The sequence below is a fragment of the Eptatretus burgeri genome, chromosome 10 (genome assembly GCF_056783735.1).
Source record: "Eptatretus burgeri isolate ZD-2024b chromosome 10, Ebu_testis_v1, whole genome shotgun sequence".
In the NCBI taxonomy this organism is placed as follows: domain Eukaryota; kingdom Metazoa; phylum Chordata; class Myxini; order Myxiniformes; family Myxinidae; genus Eptatretus; species Eptatretus burgeri.
The window spans coordinates 71,237,595-71,260,053 of record NC_140970.1 but is presented as its reverse complement, the minus strand read 5'-3'; the positions used below and the strand labels follow the sequence as shown (position 1 = coordinate 71,260,053).

General features: G+C 46.6%; 1 protein-coding gene across 1 annotated transcript in view; it reads right to left on the bottom strand.

Moving 5' to 3' along the window:
* The window catches only part of LOC147018842 (kinesin-like protein KIF1B), an 87,445-nt gene that overhangs the window by 6,578 nt on the left and 58,408 nt on the right, over positions 1 to 22,459 (bottom strand). The window contains exons 21-24 of the mRNA XM_085898901.1: positions 14,842 to 14,987; positions 13,260 to 13,532; positions 11,787 to 11,858; positions 11,508 to 11,635 (exon numbers count right to left, since the gene is read on the bottom strand). Coding sequence (XP_085755027.1) covers positions 11,508 to 11,635; positions 11,787 to 11,858; positions 13,260 to 13,532; positions 14,842 to 14,987 — 619 coding nt within the window. The remainder of the gene's footprint in view (positions 1 to 11,507; positions 11,636 to 11,786; positions 11,859 to 13,259; positions 13,533 to 14,841; positions 14,988 to 22,459) is intronic.

Below are 22,459 nucleotides of genomic sequence, written 5' to 3'. Positions count from 1 at the left end.
CCTCCACTCCTTCCTGTCCGTCTTCTCCTCCACTCCCTCCCCCCTTCCCTCCGTCCTCTCCCTTCCCTCTGTCCTCTCCTCCCAACTCCCTTCCATCCTCTCCTCTCCTCTCCCTTCCCTCCGTCCTCTCCTCTCCCTTCCCTCCGTCCTCTCTTCTCCTCTCCCTTCCGTCTTCTCCTCCACTCCCAACGCCCTCTCCCTTCCCTCCGTCCTCTCCTCTTGCTTCTGTCCTCTCCTCTCCCTTCCCTGCGTCCTCTCCTCTTCCTTCCCGCCGTCCTCTCCTCTCCCTTCCCTCTGTCCTGTCCTCCCAACTCCCTTCCGTCCTCTCCTCTTCCTTCCCTCTGTCCTCTCCCCTCCCTTCCCTCCGTCCTCTCCTCCACCTTCCCTCCATCCTCTCCCTTCCCTGCATCCTCTGCTCTCCTCTTCCTTCCTTCCCTCCTCTCCTCCCCTCCCCCTTCCCTCTGTCCTCTCCTCTCCCTTCCATCCTCTCCTCTCCCTTCCCTCTGTCCTCTCCCCTCCCTTCCCTCCATCCTCTTTCTTCCCTCTGTCCTCTCCTCTCTTCTCCTCTACCTTCCCGCTGTCCTCTCCTCTCCTCTCCCTTCCCTCCGTCCTCTCCTCTCCCTTCCCTCCGTCCTCTCCTCAACCTTCCGTCCTCTCCCCTCCCTTCCCCCGTCCTCTGCCCTCCCTTCCCCCCGTCCTCTGCCCTCCCTTCCCCCCGTCCTCTCCCCTCCCTTCCCCCGCCCCCCCCCCTTGCTTCCCTCAGCCCTCTCCACTTCCTTCTCTCCGTCCTCTCCCTTCCCTCCGTCCTCACCTCTTCCTTCTCTCCGTCCTCTCCCTTCCCTGCGTCCTCTCCTCCTCTCCCTTCCCTGCGTCCTCTCCTCTTCCTTCCCGCCGTCCTCTCCTCTCCTCTCCATTCCCTCTGTCCTCTCCTCCCAACTCCCTTCCATCCTCTCCTCTTCCTTCGCTCTGTCCTCTCCCCTCCCTTCCCTCCGTCCTCTCCCCTCCCTTCCCTCCGTCCTCTCGTCTCCTCTACTCTTCTCTCCCTTCCGTCCTCTCCTCTTCTCTCCCTTCCGTCCTCTCCTCTTCTCTCCCTTCCGTCCTCTACTCTCTACTCCTCTCACTTCCCGCTTTCTTCTCCTCTCCCTTCCCACCGTCCTCTCCTCTCCCTTCCCTCCGTCCTCTCCTCTCCCTTCCCTCTGTCCTCTCCTCTCCCTTCTGTCCTCTCCTCTCCCTTCCCTCCGTCCTCTCCTCTTCCTTCCCTCCGTCCTCTTCCTTCCCTGCGTCCTCTCCTCTTCCTTCCCTGCGTCCTCTCCTCTTCCTTCCCTCCGTCCTCTCCTCTCCCTTCCCTCTGTCCTCTCCTCTCCCTCCCTTCCGTCCTCTCCTCCACTCCCTCCTCCCTTCCCTCCGTCCTCTCCTCTACCTCCCCCCGTCCTCTCCCTTCCCTGCGTCCTCTCCTCTTCCTTCCCTCTGTCCTCTCCTCTCCCTTCCGTCCGTCCTCTCTTCTCCCTTCCGTCCTCACCTCTCCTCTCCCTTCCCTCCGTCCTCACCTCTCCTCTCCCGTCCCTCCGTCCTCTCCCCTCCCTCTTTCCTCTCCCTTCCCTCTCCCTTCCCTCTCGTCCTCTCCCTTCCCTCCGTCCTCTCCTCTCCCTCCCGTCCGACCTCTCCTCTTCCTTCCCTCCATCCTCTCCTCTCCTCTCTCTTCTCTCCTTTCCTCTCCTCTCGTATCCCTTCCCTCCGTCCTCTCCTCTCGTATCCCTTCCCTTCCCTCCGTCCTTTCCTCTCCTCTCCTCTCCCTCTGTCCTCTCCTTCCCCCTCCCTCCGTCCTCTCCTCTCCCTCTGTCCTCTCCTTCCCCCTCCCTCCGTCCTCTCCTCTCCCTTCCTCTCCTTTCCCTCTGTCCTCTCCTCTCCCCATCCTCCCTCCTCTCCCCCCCTTAATATCTCCATCACTGAACTGACAGATTCTATATGCTCGTTTCTAATATGTAAAGCTCTTTTAACCACTCACTCACTCACTGATATTAAACAATGGTACCTCCCGGGTGATGTCGAAAGCTGAAATTTTGCGTGCCAATGGACATCGCAGCCAGGACACCAGGAAAAAAAAATCACACAATCATCGGACAACATCCTTGAATGAAGAAAGTATGAATAAATGAAAAGAAAATGCAGGTGAGTGACCCGAGACAACGAGGAAGCATGGTAATTTTGTGTGCCAACAGCTATCGAAGCCGATACAACATGAAAAAATAAAATAAACCAATGTCACCCGCAGAGTGACCCGTATCTTGCCAAAAGGTGACCAGGCGTGACTTCTTTAAGGTCACATTGAGGTGAACAGAGCTGCTATCCACCAGGAGCGACTCCTTGAGGAATACCTGCCTCCAAGAGATTCCGATGAGAATCGTTCTACAGAGTAACCATGAAAAATATGCTTTTGCCTCATAACGTCACCAAATGACATCATAATGTCTCAAGCTTGACATATCTAGAAAGCACTCATCGAGGTGTTCAATTTGAGGTACTACACGATATGGTTCCTAAAACTTGAAAATTTGACCTTGGGGTCAAATATGTTTGACCTGAGGGGCTAATCATGAAGGTCAAGGCCAATCGCCACAAAAAAATTAATCAGCTGAGCGCCAGACCATGAACTATATTCCCATGAAGTTTGAAGACGATCCGATCAAAATTACTCAAAAAATAAGGGTTTCGTCGACTCCCCTGATTTGCGACAAAGTGACCTTGACCTTCAAAATTTTATGCGCTGAAAGGGACCTCTATAGGCCTCTGATATGCGAAGTTACAAAAATTTCCAATGACAACTGTGCTCTGCAGAGTGATTTATACGTGATTACACACCAAAAAAACAAACAAACAAAAAAAACATATGAAGGTCAAGGACAATCGCCACCAAAAATTAATCAGCTGAGCGCCAGACCATGAACTATATTCCCATGAAGTTTGAAGACGATCCGATCAAAATTACTCAAAAAATAAGGGTTTCGTCGACTCCCCTGATTTGCGCCAAAGTGACCTTGACCTTTGACCTTCAAAATTTTGTGCGCTGAAAGGGACCTCTATAGGCCTCTGATATGCGAAGTTACAAAAATTTCCAATGATAACTGAGCTCTGCAGAATTTTTTATACGTGATTACAGACAAAAAAAAAAAAAACATACAAGCTGACTAACATATCTTGCAAAACTTCGTTTTGGCAAGATAAAAATCACAGAACAGTCAGAAAGCATCCGTAAATGAAAATACAAATAAACTTTAAGGGCACTCTGGAGCGCATACCTCCGCCACATAATGCCTGATCCACGAGAACATATCGGGCCTAATACATTTTTGAAATATCATGCTATACAATACGATATCACTTTTGGCCATATCTCTCAATGGCGAAGAATCACTTCTTCCTTGTCACACACCCAATGAGTCCACCAAGTTTTGTCCAAATCCGTCCACAACTTTTGAGATATCGGGCTATATATTGGTTTGGCACTATCTCTGATTGGTAAAGAATCACTTAAAAAATTATCAGATCCGGATTCGGATCTTCACCATAATCTCAGCAGTTCGTCCTTGTCACATACCCAACGTGCCCACAAAATTTCATCTGGATCCGTCTACAACTTTTTGAGATATCCTGCACACAAACCATCAAACAGACAAATAAACAAACAAGAAGACGACGTCATGCAGAGCACGAAACTTGCAAAATCCATAAAACTTTCTGTGTTTTAACCACTGAACAGGTGATCAGCAGGGCAGAGACAGAGTTAGTGTGGCAGACGACACTTGTTGCTAACAGGGCGTGCAGCAAATGCTGTGATGAGACTCAATCTGTGCTCTGCTGCTTAATCAAGTTCGGGGGTTCGATTTGCATTCATTCATGAGCTTAGTATAGTCATGAATAATTGAATTGGCATCCTGATGATGTCGTCCTGATGAGCCCATAACTCGGGTGAAATTTGGATCGGCGGCTCTGCTTTCATTTATTCATGACCATAAAGGCATCAACCTCAGTCTTCAAAGACATGAGTTTCACATGAACACCATCCTAGTTTGGAGGTGATGTGTCGAAATTATGTGCATGGTGTCGGTCACACACACGCACGCACGCACGCACGCACGCACACACACACACACACACGCCACCACGATGTTGGGTCAGGACGAACATTACTCGGGGAGCACAAACTGGCTTGACGCCACCACAACCCTAATATAAATGGAGGTAGAAGGACATCTCAAAAGTGGTGGAGTCATAATCCCTGCCTGGTAGCACCATAGACTGTCCATCAGTCAGTCCGGTGCCCCCAAACGAACCCGTGGGAAGCAGCAGGCCGGTGTCACCACGGCAGCAAAGTAATGGCTTTAGTTGGTGAGAGGCAGCAGGCCGACATAGCTGGCACAGCTGGACATGAGCCCACAATTATAGGCCATGATGGTCATGTTTCAAAACTTGGGAGCATAAAGGGAAGTCAAATCTGCATGGAGCGAGATGAAAATAAAACACAATGGGGTGAAGAGATAGCGAGTAGGTTGGGAGTGTTGGGAGGAGAGACAGGAACAGCAAATAAAGTGTATGGGAAGAGAGGAGGTTGAGACACATGGGGGGGGGGGGAGAGAATTTGTGCAGGGCATGCGTTACCGTTACCCCACAGGAGGTTAGGTAATCTGTGCAGGGGGAGTCAGTGGAACGGCCAGATGGTGAGCGGAGCCACCAGTGATGCGTAGACATGCAATTTGATGGTACAAATGGGGAGATGGGAGTCCAGCTAACGAAGGGCTGCACAGATTCTATCCACAGGGTGTGTGTGTGTGTGTGTGTGTGTGTGTGTGTGTGTGTGTGTGTGTGTGTGTGTGTGTGTGTGTGCAATGCATGGGAGCCATGTGTGGGCCGTTTGAACCTGCATCTGAGACAGCGGCATGGGTCAACGTGGTGGACTGAATGGCTGGTGTGCAATCAGTGCACTTCGGTAGACGGATCGCTGCCGTGCCATGAGGTTGAAACCACAATGTCCGTGCTGTTTTGCTTTTTTATGAATAATTTTGTTTGTATTTGGTTTTATTCTTTTACGTAGCACGGCACCCGCACATGCGACAAATATTACATATATAATAACTGTATCAAGGAAAAAGGCATCTCAGTAATAAATGGTGGAGAAAGTTAAAAGGTATATAAATAAATAAGTGAAGGTGTCAGTAGTTGTGATGGTAAAGTATAGATAAATTAATAAGTAATTTGAGGTGGTGTTGATCGTGGTGATGATGAAGTGTATATATTGTATATACAGTATAAATAATGAATGTTGGCATGTATGTTGCAAAATGGTAGTGTATAAAAATAAATATAACATTCCAAGTTGTGTGTTGTTCCGTGGAGATGTAAAAACTATATAAATAAATCCAAGGTGGTATGTAGGTCATTGAGTTGGTAAAGTGTGTATAAATAAATAAATAATGCAAATTTGTGCGTCAGTCGTGCAGACTGTTTGTGTATAAAATAAATAAATAAATAAATGTGGAATGTAGGTATTGTAATGGTAAAAGGTATTTCAATAAATATATACATAATTCAAGATGGTAACGTCGGTCGTAGAATGGTAAAAGGTAGATAAATAAATAACACAAGGTGCTGCAGTGGTAGTGGAGATGGTAAAGTGTATATAATTAAATAATTAAAAGTGGTATGTACGTCCAACCCAACATGTCCACCAAGCTTCAACAAAATCCGTCCACAACTTTTTGAGATATCGTGCTATATATCGTTTTTGGCCCTATCTCTCAATGGTGAAGAATCACTTTAAAAATTATCGTAGTCGGATCTGGATCCAGATCTTCACCGAAACCTAATCAGTTCGTCCCTGTCACACACCTAACCTGTCCACAAAATTTCATCCGGATCCATCCACAACTTTTTTTTAGATATCCTGCACACAAACAAACAGGAAGTGGTGAAAACACAACGTCCGTCCACCTTTGGTGGTGGAGGTAATCGGTAATGGTTCCCAAAAGCTTTTACAATCCTGTACTATTCTCTCCCGCAAATAAATAAGCAAATTGCTAAAATTCTGAAATAAAATCTTGTGTCCCATGACTTTTGGCTCCAATCCCAAAATCAATTGACGTGCCTCATTCTCAGTTCTTATTTATTGCTTGCATGCTCCGAATACGAAAGAAATACGTTCTGTCATTTTCAAGTCGACACTCCGGACGGACGCAAGGACCGACAGCACCCAAATGAAAGGCCCAAATGAAAGGCATGTCATAAGATCGGCGCATACGGTAAAAATTCACAGCGCTTAACATGTCACGTATTTACAAAGATACTAACAAGCAAAGAAGATGCCTTAAATCCGTCATGCTTCTCAAATGATTGACGTATCGGATAAATTTGGCAGGGTTTAAACACCGTGGTAAGAGCACGGGGACGTTGCTTCAACGCAGCATTCACACAACACATCAAAACAACAAAAGGATTTCGAGAATGCGCCGCGTACTGAAACACAGCAATGAGCAAGGTGCAAAGTTGGCTTCTTGTAAAGAGAGTGGAATAATTAATCTTGTTTTCTGCATTCAAGCTCCTCCATCCGTGTAGAAATGGTGGTTTAAGCAGGGAAAGCAGGGAAAGTTTAAGTTGTGGTCGTTCATTTTAGCATGGTCACCCTCAGGACGTTAACATTGGAGGACTCGAGGAGAATCTGTCAATGAAAGTCAGGAGCATCCGGCTGAGATTGCATGCCTGCTCAGTCACTGGCTGTGCTCTTTAGGCCTCTTGTCATGAGCTGGCAGAATAGCTTTACTTACAGGTATGCATGCTCTAGCCTCTAAGGGCGCTGTCACACCTTGACGTTTTAGCCAGCAATGGCAACGTATAAAAAGTATGTAAAACGTTGGCGTACGCTGAAATTTTGATGTTTTTTTTAAGTTTTGGTCGTATTCATAACGTGTTGGTCGTATGCATAACATAATAGTAACGGGCACAGAACGTTTCGTTGTGTTATTGATAACTTTTACCAACGAATGCTCAGCCTGTTGTCGGCATTCACAACCTATGCCCAACGATAGTTTAACTTACGCATAGCGCGCTAAATGTATCGCCGGCGAACTCGTGGCGTAGCCTGTTAAGAACCTGCCGGACGCCGATTTAAATCATAACCGCCTGAGAATTTGAAGTGTCAACATCGCAGTCCCACCTTGACGATTTTGCCATCGTATGCCGGCCTATGAAAAATGTGTCTAAAACGCTCGGCGCACGTCAAATACGGTATAGGTAAGTTGTGTATACGTTAAGAGTAGGCTGGAAAACAATGAAGTACGCTGTCCTATTACGTGGTACGTGTAATACGTCGTGAAATTTCAAGCATGCTGAAAATTTTACGACGTTCTCAGTGTATGGCTCACACGTTCCGCATGCGTTGTCATATGTTCCTGGCATGCTCCGCGATTGTTTACACACGACGGACACACGTTACTTGTAGGTTACTCATAAGTCGAAACACGTCAAGGTAATATTTAACATACCCGCAACCTAATTTTCAACCAATGGGTAACGTCCTTTTAACCTATGAGTAGCGTGCTCTGAACCTATGTTTAACGTGCTTGAAACCTATGAGTAACGTACATTGAACCTATTTGTAACTTGCCTTCAACCAATGACTAGCGTGCTTTGAACCTATGAGTAAAGGCCCGGTCACACCTTGACGTTTTAGCCAGGGATGGCAACGTATTAAAATGTATGTAAAACGCTGGCTTACGTTGAACTTTTGATGTTTTTTTTTAAAGATTCGGACGTATTCATAACGAGTTGGTCGTATGCATAACAAATTAGTAATGGACACAGAACGTTTCGTTGTGTTATAGATAACTTATACCAACGAATGCTGAACCTGTTGTTGGCCTACACAACCGATGCCCAACGATAGTCTAACTTCGGCATAGCGCGTTGCACGCATCGCCGACGATGTCGTGACGTAGCCTATTAAAAGGCTGACGCACAACGATTCGAATCATAACTGCCGTAGAAATGGAAGTGTCAACATCGCGGTCACACCTTGGCGATCTTACCAGCGTATGCAGACCTAAGAAAAATGTGTCTAAAACGTTGGGGGCACGTCGAATACGGTATGAGTAAGTTTGGTATACGTGAGTACAACGCTAAAGTACGCTATCATACGTCGTAGTAAGTAGAGTACGTCAAGAAATTTTAAACATGTTAAAAATTTTACGACGTACTCGGTGTATGACACACGTTCCGCATGCGATGGGGATAAGTTTTACACACGATATGTGGACGCTTACACACGTCCACAAAGGCTACTTATAAGTTACTCATAAGTCGAAACACGTCGCGGTAATGTCTTTTTTACGCGAAACTTATTTCTAACTTATGTTTGACGTGCTTTGAACCAATTCTTTACGTAGTCCCAACACACATCGACGTATGTAGACGTATTCCAATGACGTCTTCCGGTCGACAAAAAAAAAATGAATGTGTTTCTAGCTTACAACTGCCATATAAAGACGTGTTCCCAGCGGTTTTGGGAATTGGTATATAAAAATGGTGTTCATTAAAGGGGAACCCAACAGTGTTTTCGAGTCCTTTTTGCGTCGATGTCCATGTCAGCAGTAACAGTATCAGTATTAGTATTAGTATTAGTATTAGTAGTAGTTTGTTCATGTTGGCAGTAGTAGGTGGGTGTGAGGGGGAGGGTGTGGGTTATGATGGATCCTCCTTGCGTCCGCGTGTCCACGGGTAGGTTCATAGGCTGCCACTCAACGATTTAAATGGCTGCATCTCCACTATTGAAAGTAGACGCTTGCGCTCAACAATTTGATTTTTTTTTACACTCAACGACTTTTAAACGGTACCACTCAGCTAGTTTCATTGTTTACAATGAACGATTTAAATTGCTGTCACTCGCCTTTGTTTTTTGACGCTGGGGTTTGGAAATTTGAAGCGTTTCTTCTGAACGTGTTAAAACGCTCAAACTCGACTATTTTAAATAGATGCTGCCGATGGACAATTGGAATCATAGCCAAGCTAGACATCGAAGTCTGAACATCCTCGTCATGCCGAAGAAAAGTTTGAAGAATGCTGCAAATAAGTGTCCTGGCCGTGGCCGTGGACGCTGACGCAAGGACGATCCATTATACCGACGTCTTTCAGCCTATGAGTAACTTAAAAGTAACGTCTGTCGATGTGTGGCAACGAACGCGTAACGTGCCAACAACACGTTAATCATAGGTTAGAAATAAGTTTCGGGTACTCTAAACACTACCTCGGCGTGTCTCAACTTATGATTAACTTACAAGTAGCATGTGTTGACGTCTGTCAACGATCGCAGACCGTGCCTACAACTTGTGGCCAGCGTAGCGGAACGTGTGAGTCATACGCCGGCATACGTCGTGAAATTTCAAGCATGAAAAAATTTGAGGACAACCGAAAAGTACAACGTTTAAAGCCAACGTACAACGACGTATGGCAGTGTTTTTCAGCGTGCTCTCAATGTTATCAAAACTTACCCATAACGTATTCAACGTGTGCCAGCGTTTTAGAAAAAAAATTCAAAAATCGGCATACGTTGGCTAAAACGTCAAGGTGTGACCGGGCCTTAACGTGCGTTTAACCTATGTGTAGCATGCTTTGAACCTAAGTATAACGTGCTTCTAACCTTTGAGTAACATGCAATGAACCTCTGTGTAACGCATCTAAAACGCACATTGGCGTATGTAGAAGAATTAGATTGACGTTTTCCGGACGACCACAGCACTTACTGAACGTGTTTCTAACTTACATCTACCGTGTAATGGCGTATTGGCATCGTTAAGGGGAATTGGTATATACAAATGGGCTTCACAAGAGGAACCCATCATTGTTCCAGACTCCATGTTGAGTAGATGTCAATGCCAGTAGTATCAGTAGTAGTAATACTATTAGTAGTAGTTGGTGTGCGTGACAGTAGTAATAGTAGTAGTAGTTGTAGTAGTAGCATTGGTAGTAGTAGTAAGTCCGTGTCAGTAGTAGTAGGTGAGCGTGATGGGGAGGGTGTGGGTGATGATGGATCCTCTTATCGTCCACGAATAGGAGACTACTTTGCATCATTGTTCGATGTTCTTTTCGGCGAATTTTTTTTCCTCATTCCCACGATGAAATATTCTTTATTTTACTTTTTAAAGTATTAAAAACGACTTTGACAAATGCATAATGTACTAGTAATGAACACAGAACGCTTCGATAACTTATAGATAAGTTATACCAACGATTGTTTATCGTGTTTTAGTCGTCCACAACCTATACCCAACGATAGTCCTTCGTATGCATAGCGTAATAATTCCCAAGCACGTTATTAATAGGTTATAAATAAGTCACAGTTACCCTAAACATTACTTTGATGTGTTTCGACGTATGAGGAACTTTCAAGTAGCGTGTTGCGAAGTAGTGTGAACAACGTTTGTGTAGCGTGCTTACAAAACCTTACTCATAGGTTAGAAATAAGTTTCGGGTACGCGAATGTTACCTCTACCTATTTCGACTTATGAGTAACATACAATTAACGTGTGTCAACGATCGCATAACGTGCCTACAACTTATGGCCAGCGTAGCGGAACGTGTGAGCCAAAGGCCGAGTACGTCGTAAAATTTCAAGCATGCAAAATTTTTTGGACAACCAAAAAGTACAACGTTTTAAACCAGCATAATACGACCTATGGTAGTGTTTTTTAGCGTGCACCTAACGTACCCATAACGTATTCGACGTGTGCCAGCGTTTTAGACAAATTTTTCATAAATCGGCATACGCTGGCTAAATCGTCAAGGTGTGACAGCCCCTTAATTGAGCTGTCAAGCCTGGGTTTAAATCTCGGCCCAGCTCAAAAGTGTCTTCCATGTGTTCCACAGGCAGGGTGATTCCTCAACGTGTGTGCCGTCCCTTAGATGGATGGTAAATTGGGTGTCCCATCTGCCAGCACTCGTTGGTGGATGTTAAAGATACCACTGTGCCCTTAGCAAAGAGGTGGCGAGCTATTGCCGGCACCCAGGAGAAACTCCAAATTCCTGCTCTCACCTCGAGGGGCACTGTGCCATGTGCTGCTTACAAACAAAGTCTTTTCTCATGACCCTTTATCCCCTTCACCCACATCGAAAGCAAGAACAGGAACAATATATTGACCGGTATTTTGGATCGGCATTGCATGCACGTTTCATGTGACGTTGAGTCATTGACGCACCAAACCGGATGCAAGAAAGCGATTGTGCACATCCAATTACGTCATTGCATCGGATTCAAGATCGCGCTGAATGAAAACTACCTGCGCGCTTTGTATTTTTTTGCACAGCTTGCCAATGGAGCAGAATTTCTACACAGTACTTGGACAAAAAAGATGACACTGTGAACAAGGTATAAAATGCAACAAACATACCATGACGTGACATATTCTTATCCTTGTAAAATAAGGAAACCAAAATACAATTCTGCAATATGGAGCTGGTACCCATACCTCTGTCCAATTGAACCGTATCGCATGTCAGCAAGCGAGGGGCACGTGGAAGATGGTGTGATGGTTGTAGAACTACTGATGTCGGAGACGGACAATTCACGAGTGAGCGTTGACGCGGTCTCTGATAGCTGCAGCAATGAAAGGCAGGATATAAGTCGCTTGGCATGATGGGAAAGCAAGGAAAACGAAAGGGGCAAACGGTAAATCTCAAACATCAATGTCGTTCCAAAGACCAAGGTGTGCAACAAATCCTAGACGCAAAAGAGGCCGTGGCTGTACCTTGTTATCACTCACGCTGTTGTAAACTTGAGTAAATTCTCGATTGAAGGTATGAGTTAAGATCCTGAGGCACTGCAAGAAGGAGGAAGAAGAAAAAGATGTGACATGTTATTGCAAGATGCAAAATAGCACTGAAACCTAATAGTACATCGAGTTTAATGTTTGCAGGTTTTAGAGGTAATCATAAGCTTCTGCAATACATTGGAAATTATAACTGCACTCAGTGGGTTGCATACCTCCGCCAGGCTGAACAGTTTACGTTTTGTATTCCACTGAAAGGCCGGATCCTAATTTTTGGCCCTTTCTATCTCACAATGCTGAAGAATCACTTAAAAAAATTATAGTGTACGGATCCGGATCCGTACACTATAAATTCTCGTCGTCGGATCTGGATCCAGATCCGGATCTTCACCCAAAATCGAATCAATCCATCCACGTAACACACCCAACCTGTCGACCAAGTTTCGACTGAATCTGTCCATAACTTTTTGAGATATCTTGCTCACCGACACACAGACAAACAGAGGTGAAAACATTACCGGGTGGCAGTGGCAACAAGAGCGGCACTCGGCAGAGCGTATCCCACCATCAGGCTGAATAGTTTACGTTTTGTATCCCACTGAACGGCTGGATCTGCATCCGGACCTGACCCGAGATCGAATCGGTTTATTTTTGACACCGAACCAACCCATCCACCAAGCTTTGTCATAACCCGTCCACAACTTTGAAATATCGTGCTATATATCGTTTTTGACCCTATCTCTTAATTGCGAAGAATCACTAAAAGTTCTAGTATAGCACCCGTATCCAGATCCGGATCTTGACCAAAATCCAATCAATTTGTCGTTGTCACACTCTCAACCTGTCCACCAAGTTTCGTCTGACTTCGTTCATAACTTTTTGAGATACCCTGTTCTTATTCCTCCAGGAGCCTCGACTGTATACAATGAGGTGCTTATGACATCCCAACATAAAGGAGAGTCAAAAGAAGGTCCACAATTAGATAAAAGAAAATGATGACTGAATACGAGCAAACTGTATTTGATTTCAGAAGGCAGTGCAGCATCTATGAGTTTCCTCAAACCTCCAAGACCATACATCATTTCACCAGAGCAGTGGAGAAAACTCGGTAAGAAAACTCTTTTTGTTCGGACAGGTTAAGGTTACTTTGGAGACACCGCATTGAAGATACTAGATCGGTACATTACAAAACTATATGCCTGTTCATTGTTCATGCAATGTACCGATCTGTGCAGAAAAGCTAAGAAACGACCGTACACGGATCTTTCAAATTACACCCAAAAAATGAGACCTTCATTTGGGCAACCTTGTGGGAGTTTTACTGTCTTGCTTCGGCTTATGAAGCTTGTATGCTTTCATCCTACAGAATCCTATTTCACACACTTGTTCAAGTTTAATGATGATTTTCACGAAGAGGGAGAATAGATGACGAGGCACTTTTTTGTATCTTACCTTAGCGGCGAGCTGCTTTTCATGCTCAAGCAGAGAGTGCGAAAGCGGTGAAGCATAGCCACTACTCTCACTGAAGTTTGGCGTTTCCAGCACAGGCGTCCCGACATCTGTCCCTGAGATCTGTGAGGAGCAACTAGTTGAGGCACTAAGTGGCCCCCCAATGCAGGACGATGCGGGTGAGAAAGATGACGAGAGGGACGAAGAGGTGACAAGCGGTGCACGATCTGCATCGAGCCGTTCACGCAGCAGCAGGAAATGTCTTGTACGCTCCACCTGGTTGAAATGGCAAGATAATTTATTGAGGAGCAATACAAAACACGTTGGGATTGACAGGATAACTCAGTAGTATATTAGCCTTTGAGCTATGTGGTACGAGTTCGACTCCTGGCCTGACTATAAAATGTCATCCTGGTGCTTCTTGTGCAGGGTGTCGCACCAACATTGCACAATCAATCATCAGTGCCTTTCAGAGGGGCTTAATGTGACTGTCTTCTCTGCTATGTGCCTGGTGTTGGCTTAATGGTTAGGGTGGTGGGCTTTGGATCCTTGGGTCCTGAATTCAAATCCTGCTCAGCTGTTGAATTAATACCTGGTGGGGTTAACTCGGCCCGTCATCCTTCCGAGGTCAGCAAAATGAGTGTCAGCATGTTGGTGTACTGTGTCGGAGTAGCGACCCATCCAGGATTGTGCACAATAGCCAACGAGACTGCTTAAGCAGCACCAACGCTCTGCACAGAGTATGGTCCCAATCTCCTCTCTCCTTTTCTCTGCTATCATTCGTGGATGGAAGTGAAAGATCCCATGATATCTTCCCAAAAGGTAAGACTCGATCATACCCTGGCAGAATGATGAATTTATACCCTGATCTATGACGGGGCCATAACGTTAACAGCATCACGGCACTCCGAGAAATTATGCAATGAGCAGCCAGATGCTGCACATACCTGCACATGCATTAATGAAGCGATACATTGATAATCAAAATAAAACATTTAAAATGTATCAAATCATTAAACTATTATTTCCCAATATTTTTGAGCGTTGAGATTCCAAGCCAAACATAATAAAATATGTAATTTAATCGATCTATCACAAACACCTTTGATGAGAAAATGATTTGTGAAACTTCCAGACTCGGTGGTGTTTTTGGAGCATCCGCTCTGAGTCTGGGAGGTCGGCAGTTCAAACCCAAGCCGAGTCATACCGAAGACTTAAAAATGGTACTTGCTGCTTCCTTGCTTGTCGTTCAGAATTTTAAAGGACAAGAGCACGGACAATCCTCCATGAGTTGTTATTGATGGAGACGAGGAAATTCCTCCTTAGCAAACGCCCCGTTGAGTGCGGTGAGAAAGGCTGCAACATTGTTGTGACGTCGCTGGGTGCCCCGGGAAGTGACTGAACTTCCCCCAAACTCAGTGCCTGTGTTTGTCTAGTCTAACAGTCCTGTGTTGCGTCTCGTGTATTAGGCTGCACGTTCATGTGTGTGAGGCAGCTGCACTACTATCCTTCAATGCTGTAAAAAAAACCACACACACAACATAACAAACATACAGCTGTGAGCCTTTTCAGTAAATGGTCTCACCTCCTCGAGGTGGTTGAGTCTCTGTAGTTCCCACTGGTGCTCCAAAATTAGCGAGTCACTGCGAGGCCGCCAGCCTGAGAGGTTCTCTTCTCCACGCACGTATGCCACAGATGTGTCGAGCACACGCCGACGGCGCCGCTGCATGCCTGCAGATGATGCCAAGAAGATGGGTTAAGGGATTACGGCTTGGCGAGTTCTGAATGATGAAGACATGGCCATGTAGAATTGTTTTTGTTAATTATTAGGCCAAGTGAAACAAATTAGCCAGTCCTGAGATGTAGGCCGCTAAGTGTTGTGTGGTGGGATGTTCTCCCAGTTCAGGATCATTGCTGATGCCAGAACAGTTATCTATTATCATAATTTTGGATACAGCACATCAGCAAGCCAGACAGTATTGGTTTGATGTCAGATATTCAAGCCACAATTATTGAGGGGTGCATTCATGAAGGTTGAGATTGAAGGGAACATTTTTGATACTGATTAATGCTTCGTAGCAAACTTGTGAAAATAGGTGCTGCTCTCTTTACAGTTCAAATCTTCTCACTGCAGAGCTACGGAATATACTCCCCATTCTCCAATCGGTTTGAGTCACTGCAATATTTTCTTTTGTACAAAGTCGAGGCTTGTGGAAGACCGAGAACACAGAATGGATCAAGACGCAATAGAACAAAGGGAACAGGAAAAGGGGGTGGAGGTGGGGGGGTGTCAACGCAAGGGCCGAGTGACAAAATAGACGGAGATGGACAAACAAGGGATGCAAGAAAGAATGAGGGGTGAGGGACGTAGGGCATGGACAAGATGATGGATACAGGAGCAAACTCTCAGGAAGGAAAAGCTGGAAATTTGTAAGGAGGTGGGTATGGTCGAGATTTGGGGGGATGGAGGGCGGAGGGGTTAACGGAGGAAGAAAAGATCACAGTTTTGGATGGGGGATGATCTGAGATGGTGGTATGCAGCTGACATGAAGATCTGCAGGGAAGAATTAAATTGAAGAGCATGTGAAAGTTGGTTCTGCTCGTGAGATAAAGGACGAACTAATGAGTGCAGGTGAGCAGTGATTCTGGATTTTGGGAGTTCACCAGGAGTTTGATGGTGGACTACATACACCCTGCAGAAACCTGGGGGAACAAAGCATGGAAATTGCGGAGGGTGAAAGACCAAATAGGAGGCTGTAGAAGACAAAGAGATAACCGAGCTGTCTATGATGGGAAAGTGATAGGCCCATAGACAGCTTCATTGCGGGATATTCCAATGATCTTGAAGGCCTTGGTTTCGGCCGCATCAATACGAGCATGGGGCACCAGTCCGGAGGGGAGAGTAGTATTTAATCAAGCTGTGGATGGATGTCGTCTTCGTGGATTAGTGTTCAGGTGTGCCAAGGAAGGACTTTGCACAATGGAGGATGCCCAGTCAGCACCTGGCTTTGTCGGCCAACTTTGAAATGTGGTTTGCCCAAGAAAGATCATGGTTGATAGTGAGACCCACGAGTGTGAAATACTGAACTTCCTCAAGAGGATTGTTAAGAAAGTATATGGGAGGGGTTGCCAGTTGGTCCTTTTGGAGAGAGATAGTGCGGGTGTGAGATTTGTCAAGTGAAAGACATATTCCAAGTGTTTGACCAGCTTGTGATTTTGTTAAGGTCTGAAGAGAGTGAAGAGGTTGAAGCCTGCCTGTCTGAAGGATGAGGAATGTCACGACAGAGGGTGGAGTCATCAGCAAATAGACGAAGAGGATTTTTTTAGAGTCAGAGAGATTGTTGATAAAGATTAGGAATAGGATGGGGTTGAGAACACTGCCTTGGGGGACTCCAGCCTTGACAGGGAGAGGAAATGAAATTATTCCTTTGAGAGCCACCCATTGGCTACGAGAATAGAGGATGTCAGTAATCTATGTATGTAGTTGACCTTGGATGCCAAAGGTAGAGAGTTTGTAGAGCAAGGCAGGATGCCAGACTGTATCAAAAGCTCCAGATATGTATCGAGAGACGGCCCTAATCTCCTGTCTCACATTGAGGGCCTCCATCCATTGTTGGGACATTAAAAGCAACATGTCCAATGGAGAGTGACCTGGTCTGAATCCAAATTGATGATGTGAGATCAGTCAGTTGGAGAAAAGGAAGGATTTGATGTCAACTGCAATGACAGATTCCATGACATTGCTGATGACAGAAAGTAAACCAATAGGTTTGAAGTTGATGCGATCTGTTTTTCACCTTGTTACCTCTGATCTGCAGAATATCTCTGATGGTGGAAAGGATTCTCATGAGCAGGATATATCAAAAAAAATTGACGCATTCCGATGAAATTTGTTGGACAGGATGGGTGTCCGACAAGTACAAATTGATTAGATTTTGGTGAAGATCCAGATACAATATATTTTTTTAAGTGATTTCACCATTGAGCGATGGGGCCAAAGACGATATATTACACAATACCTCCAAAAGTTGTGAAAGGATTCGGACAAATTGTGGTGGACAGGTTGGGTGTGTGTGACGAGAGCGAACTGTTTATGTGATGCAGTGATGTTGGCTGGCTTCCAAGCAGATAGAAGATGACAAAGGGCAAATGATAGGGTTAACAGAGCTGAGAGAGGATGAGCAAGAGCAGCATAGCAGGTTTATAGGGCACATGCACAAATGCTGTCTGGACCTGCCGCAGAATCGGAGTCGAGGTTTGCCAGAAACCTCTCCACCTTCACAGGTGTAAAATATACAGAGTCCAGGAGCAGTTGGGTATGAGAAGGTAGGGTAGGTGTCAGGAGTGAGGGGTTGGGTAGACAAGATTTGGAAGAAAACACAGAATTGAGACATTCAGCCTTCTCACGAGCAGAATCAGCTGTGGTGGCATTTCAAGCGAGGTAAGGGATGGAGAGGGAGTATACACTGGAGACGGACTTAACAAGGCACCATCAGGTATTTGAAGAAGCAGACAGGTTTGAGAGTTCAGTCTTGAGGATTGCCACATGTTGTTTTCTGGCTTTCCTGAGAGTGGATACACGCTAGTTCTGAGCCATCAGTCAGATTTGCCTTTCAGGAAGAGAAGGCAAGTTGTTAAAAAGCAACAGGCTCACCACAGGATTCGGTGTACCATGGGTGAGAATAAGGGTCGGATAACGAAAGATGAGATGGGATGAACATGTGCAGAGGAGAGAGCAGGTTTCTGTGGAAGAATTCTCAGGCAGAATTAATATCAAGGGTATCAAATATGGGAGATAAGTTCTGAAATGACATGGTTGCTTATAGTCCCTGACAGTCTGCTTGAGTGAACTGCCAGACTCACCAGTGCTGAGGCAGCTCTTTGAGAATAACCAGAGAGATGCTGACTCTCAAAGAATATGATCAGATGAACCAATTGGAGCAGAGGAAGAGCAGCAGATATTTGTGTGGGGGTTTGTCATCACCAATTCCAGAAGGGAAGATTTGCTATTGGGAGAAATCCAGTTCAGAAAGCTCACAGATCGAGTCAGTAACATGGAGTCACATAAGTCCTTTGTTGAGGTGGCATGGCTGGTTAAAGAGGTACCATACGGACACCCAGTCAATTGGCATGGTGACATTTGAAATCGCCACATCTGAGGAAGAGAGAGTTGGGATGAATTGTTAAAAGTTGATCCATGTTGTCTAACAGAGAGATGGAGATGGAGATGTCACTGTTTGGGGTCGGTGCAACACATAGACAAACTATCATGGCACTCGGTGGAGTGCATACCTCTGCCAGGTTGAACAGTTTATGTTTTGTATCCCACTGACAGGCTGGATCTGGATTCAGACCTGAACCAAAATCTAATCAGCTTGTTCTTTTCACCTAACCAACTCATGCACCTGGTTTTGCCAAAACGAATCCCAAACTTTTTGAGATATCGTGCACGCTATATAACATTTTTGGCCCGATCACTCTTTGGTGAAGAATCACTTAAAAAATTATTGGATCCGGATCTTCACCAAAATCTAATTAATTTGCCCTTCTCACACACCTAATGTGCCCACCAAATTGCGTTTGAGGTTCATACAGTTAGGGACAGGGGAGGAGGCGTTGTGAGGGTCTGGGACTGGGAGGGGAGGCTTTGAGGGAGGTAGGTGAGGGGGAAGCTTTAAGCTCCGAGTGGGCGGTGGGGGAGGTGGGTGTGCAGAAAGAGGAGACATTAAGTGGAGGGAAACTGAGAAGGGGGATATATAGAAGGGGTGAGGTTGGAAGGCCACATATGTGTAGGAGATGTAGGGGAAAGTATTAACACCGTTAAAGGACAAGAATGTGATCTGATTGTCGTGAGCAGACCAACCTCTGCAAACTGGACTTCTCAAGATTTCCAAACTGGACAAACAGAGACAAAGAACATGGGATGGGTGGAAATTTTTTTGTTTGTTGAAGGCATGGAGAAAGGTGATGCTGTAAGTCAGGGAGGAGGGTTGATGTACCAAGCGTTTCAGTGAGAGACAGGTTTGGAAAATAACCTTTGTGAATGTCAGGTCAGGTTCGATCTGTGACCTGCTACAGGTACCATGTAAACCTGTACTAACCTGTTCCATGGTCGGGTTGTCGGTGACTAAACCGTCTCCCCCACCAGGTTTTCTGGTGAGGAGGGTGTTTGGATATGGACACCCAGCAGGATTAAAAACAAAACCTGTCAAAGGGCGGAGGAGCTCCTTGTGAGCCAACGGCCATCCATATCTAGTGCCCAACTGTGTCTGCGGACGTCCTCCTGCAGTTGGGGTCACTTCTTATTAGGAGGTTGGTGGCAGGATTTGCACTCCGGCCACCGTAAAACCCTTCATTCCGCAAAACGCAAAAACGCAAAAAAATCTGAAAACCCACTCCGTGGGAGTACCTCCTGTGCAGCTTCCCTTCGCAGGGCAGCTCACCGGATGACGGGATTGGGGCAAAGCCTTCGGGACCCCCAATCGTTGATAGGAGGGAAACCACGGGGTAACATCCCTGGGTCAGATTGCGGGAGAGTGTGTCGGAGTGGTGCTGAGGTGTCGTCCACCAGACGGCGGTCTCCTTGGGTTAACCTGAGGCGGTCCCTTCGGGTGGGCGCCTGGAATGTCCTATCCCTAAGAGAGGATGATCACCTGTCTCTGTTATCATCTGAGCTCAAGCGTTTGGACATCGGGATTGCAGCTCTCTCTGAGGTTCGGAGACCGGATTGCGGCGAGATAATGGTGGGTGGTTACACCTACTATTGGTCTGGTCGCTCTGATGGTTACCATACCCAAGGAGTTGCTGTAGCTGTGTCCAATAAGCTGACCCCAATGATAATTGAGGTAACACCGGTCAACGAGCGTATTATGAGATTAAGGATTCGTCACTCCTTAGGTGTCATTTCCCTGGTCTCTGTTTATGCTCCGACTGAGGCGAGTGATCTCACCGTGAAGGATGCATTCTACGCCACACTCGAGTCTGTGGTTGATCAGTGCCCCAGACGAGATACACTTCTAGTCTTGGGGGATTTCAATGCATCGACTGGAACTGATAGGGATGGTTATGAGGTGTGTGTTGGTCCCCATGGGTCAGGAACTATGAACCAGAATAGCACTAAGTTCCTTGACTTTGCAAGAAGTCATGGACTTAGGGTGGCTGGTTCATGGTTTCAGCGCCCACAAGCTCATCGCTGGACTTGGTATTCCAACGCTGGCGGTGTGGCAAAGGAGATTGACCATGTCCTCATTGACGGTCGTTGGAGGATGATCCAGAACTGCAGGGTCTACCGGAGTGCTCAGTTCCTCAATACTGACCACAGGCTTGTTGTAGCAACTCTAAAGCTGCACCTTAAATCCTGGAGAATGGTACCATCCCAGCCGAGGCTGGATGTTGCCAAGCTCAGGGATGAGAGAGTAGCTGAGGAGTTTGCAAACAGGCTGAGTGGACACTTGGGGGGTCTGGGTGCTTTGGGGGTCCTGAAGAGTTGTGGAGCGCCTTCAAGACCACCGTCCTTGATGTTGCCGGTGGATGCCTTGGAGCTCACCGCAGGGCAAAGAAGAATTTTGTCTCTCAAGGGACACTGGATACCATTGACCAGAGTCGCAGGGCCAGGCTGAATGGCAGAGCTGAGCTGTTCAGGGAGCTGAGGCGTAAAACTGTACGTGCACTGAGGGTGGACAAGGAGGCCTATGTGCGAGGAATCTGTGAGGGGGTAGAGCATCACCTGTGGACAGGTGATTCTCGTCCCGCTTACAGGGGAATTCGCGCATTACGTTCATCCAAGCCCATCCCTCGGAGCACTACAGTTCGAGCAGAGAGTGGTAGGCTCTTGACAGAGGAGTCTGAAGTGAAGGCCCGCTGGGCCGGTTACTTTGAGCGGTTGTACCAGGCTGATCCCCCAACTGTCGAGTTGGACGTCAAGGGTGTTACAATCCCTGTTGCTGACCCTCGAATCAACTGTGGTCCACCTACGCTTGTGGAAACACGGGCTGCGGTGAACCAGTTGAAACGGGGCAAAGCTCCAGGGATCTGTGGCATCCATGCCGAACTTCTCAAGGCTGGTGGAAATGCTGCACTCGTGTCGTTGCATGCAGTTTTGTGCTCTGCCTGGAACACAGGCATCATCCCAACTGACTGGAAGAGGGGCCTTGTTGTCCCTCTCTGGAAAGGGAAGGGTGATCGCCAAGACTGCAACAACTACCGAGGGGTGACGCTGCTCTCAGTGCCGGGCAAGGTCTTTGCTCGGATAATTCTCGATAGGGTTCGCCATCATCTGCTTGAGCACCAGCGTCCAGAGCAGTCAGGCTTTACACCAAAGAGGTCAACGATTGACCGTATCCTTGCACTTCGTGTCCTCACCGAACGCAGACGAGAGTTTCGGCAGGGGCTGCTTGCAGCCTATGTTGATCTCTGTAAAGCGTTCGATTCAGTGAATCGGGATGTCCTCTGGAGGATTCTTGGTCTTTGTGGGGTGCCACCAAAACTGATCGATCTGATGTCTGAACTCTACTCTGGTACTGAGAGTGCTGTGAAGTGTGGTGGTACCATCTCTGACTTATTTCCAGTTGTTACTGGAGTTCGTCAGGGATGTGTACTTGCTCCCACACTTTTCAGCACTTGTATGGACTGGATTCTAGGGAGGATGTCGGAGAGATCAAGTTGCGGTGCGTCATTTGGGAATGTCAAGATCTCGGACCTTGACTTTGCAGATGATGCAGTCATCTTTGCGGAGACTTTAGACATCCTCTTGGGGGCCCTCGAGGTGCTGAATGAGGAGTCGGAGCCGTTGGGATTACGGGTTTCTTGGGTCAAAACTAAGATCCAGGCTTTCGGTGACATCTTGGATGCTGCTGTCCTGTCTGTGTCTGTTTGTGGTGAGGATGTTGAGGTCGTGGAGAGATTCACTTACCTTGGCAGTGATATTCATGTCTCTGCTGGCTGCGAGTCAGAGGTCAATAGACGTCTGGGTCGGGCCTGGGGAGTCATGGACTCACTGGATCATGGGGTGTGGCGCTGCCGGTACCTGTGCGGGAGGACGAAAGTCTGAGTCTTCAGGTCCTTGGTACTTCCAGTCTTGCTCTATGGGTGCGAGACTTGGACTCTGACCAAGGATCTGAGACGGAGACTTAATTCCTTTGGTACCAGGTGTCTTCGGAGAATCCTTGGCTATCGCTGGTCGGATTTTGTGTCCAACGAGCGGT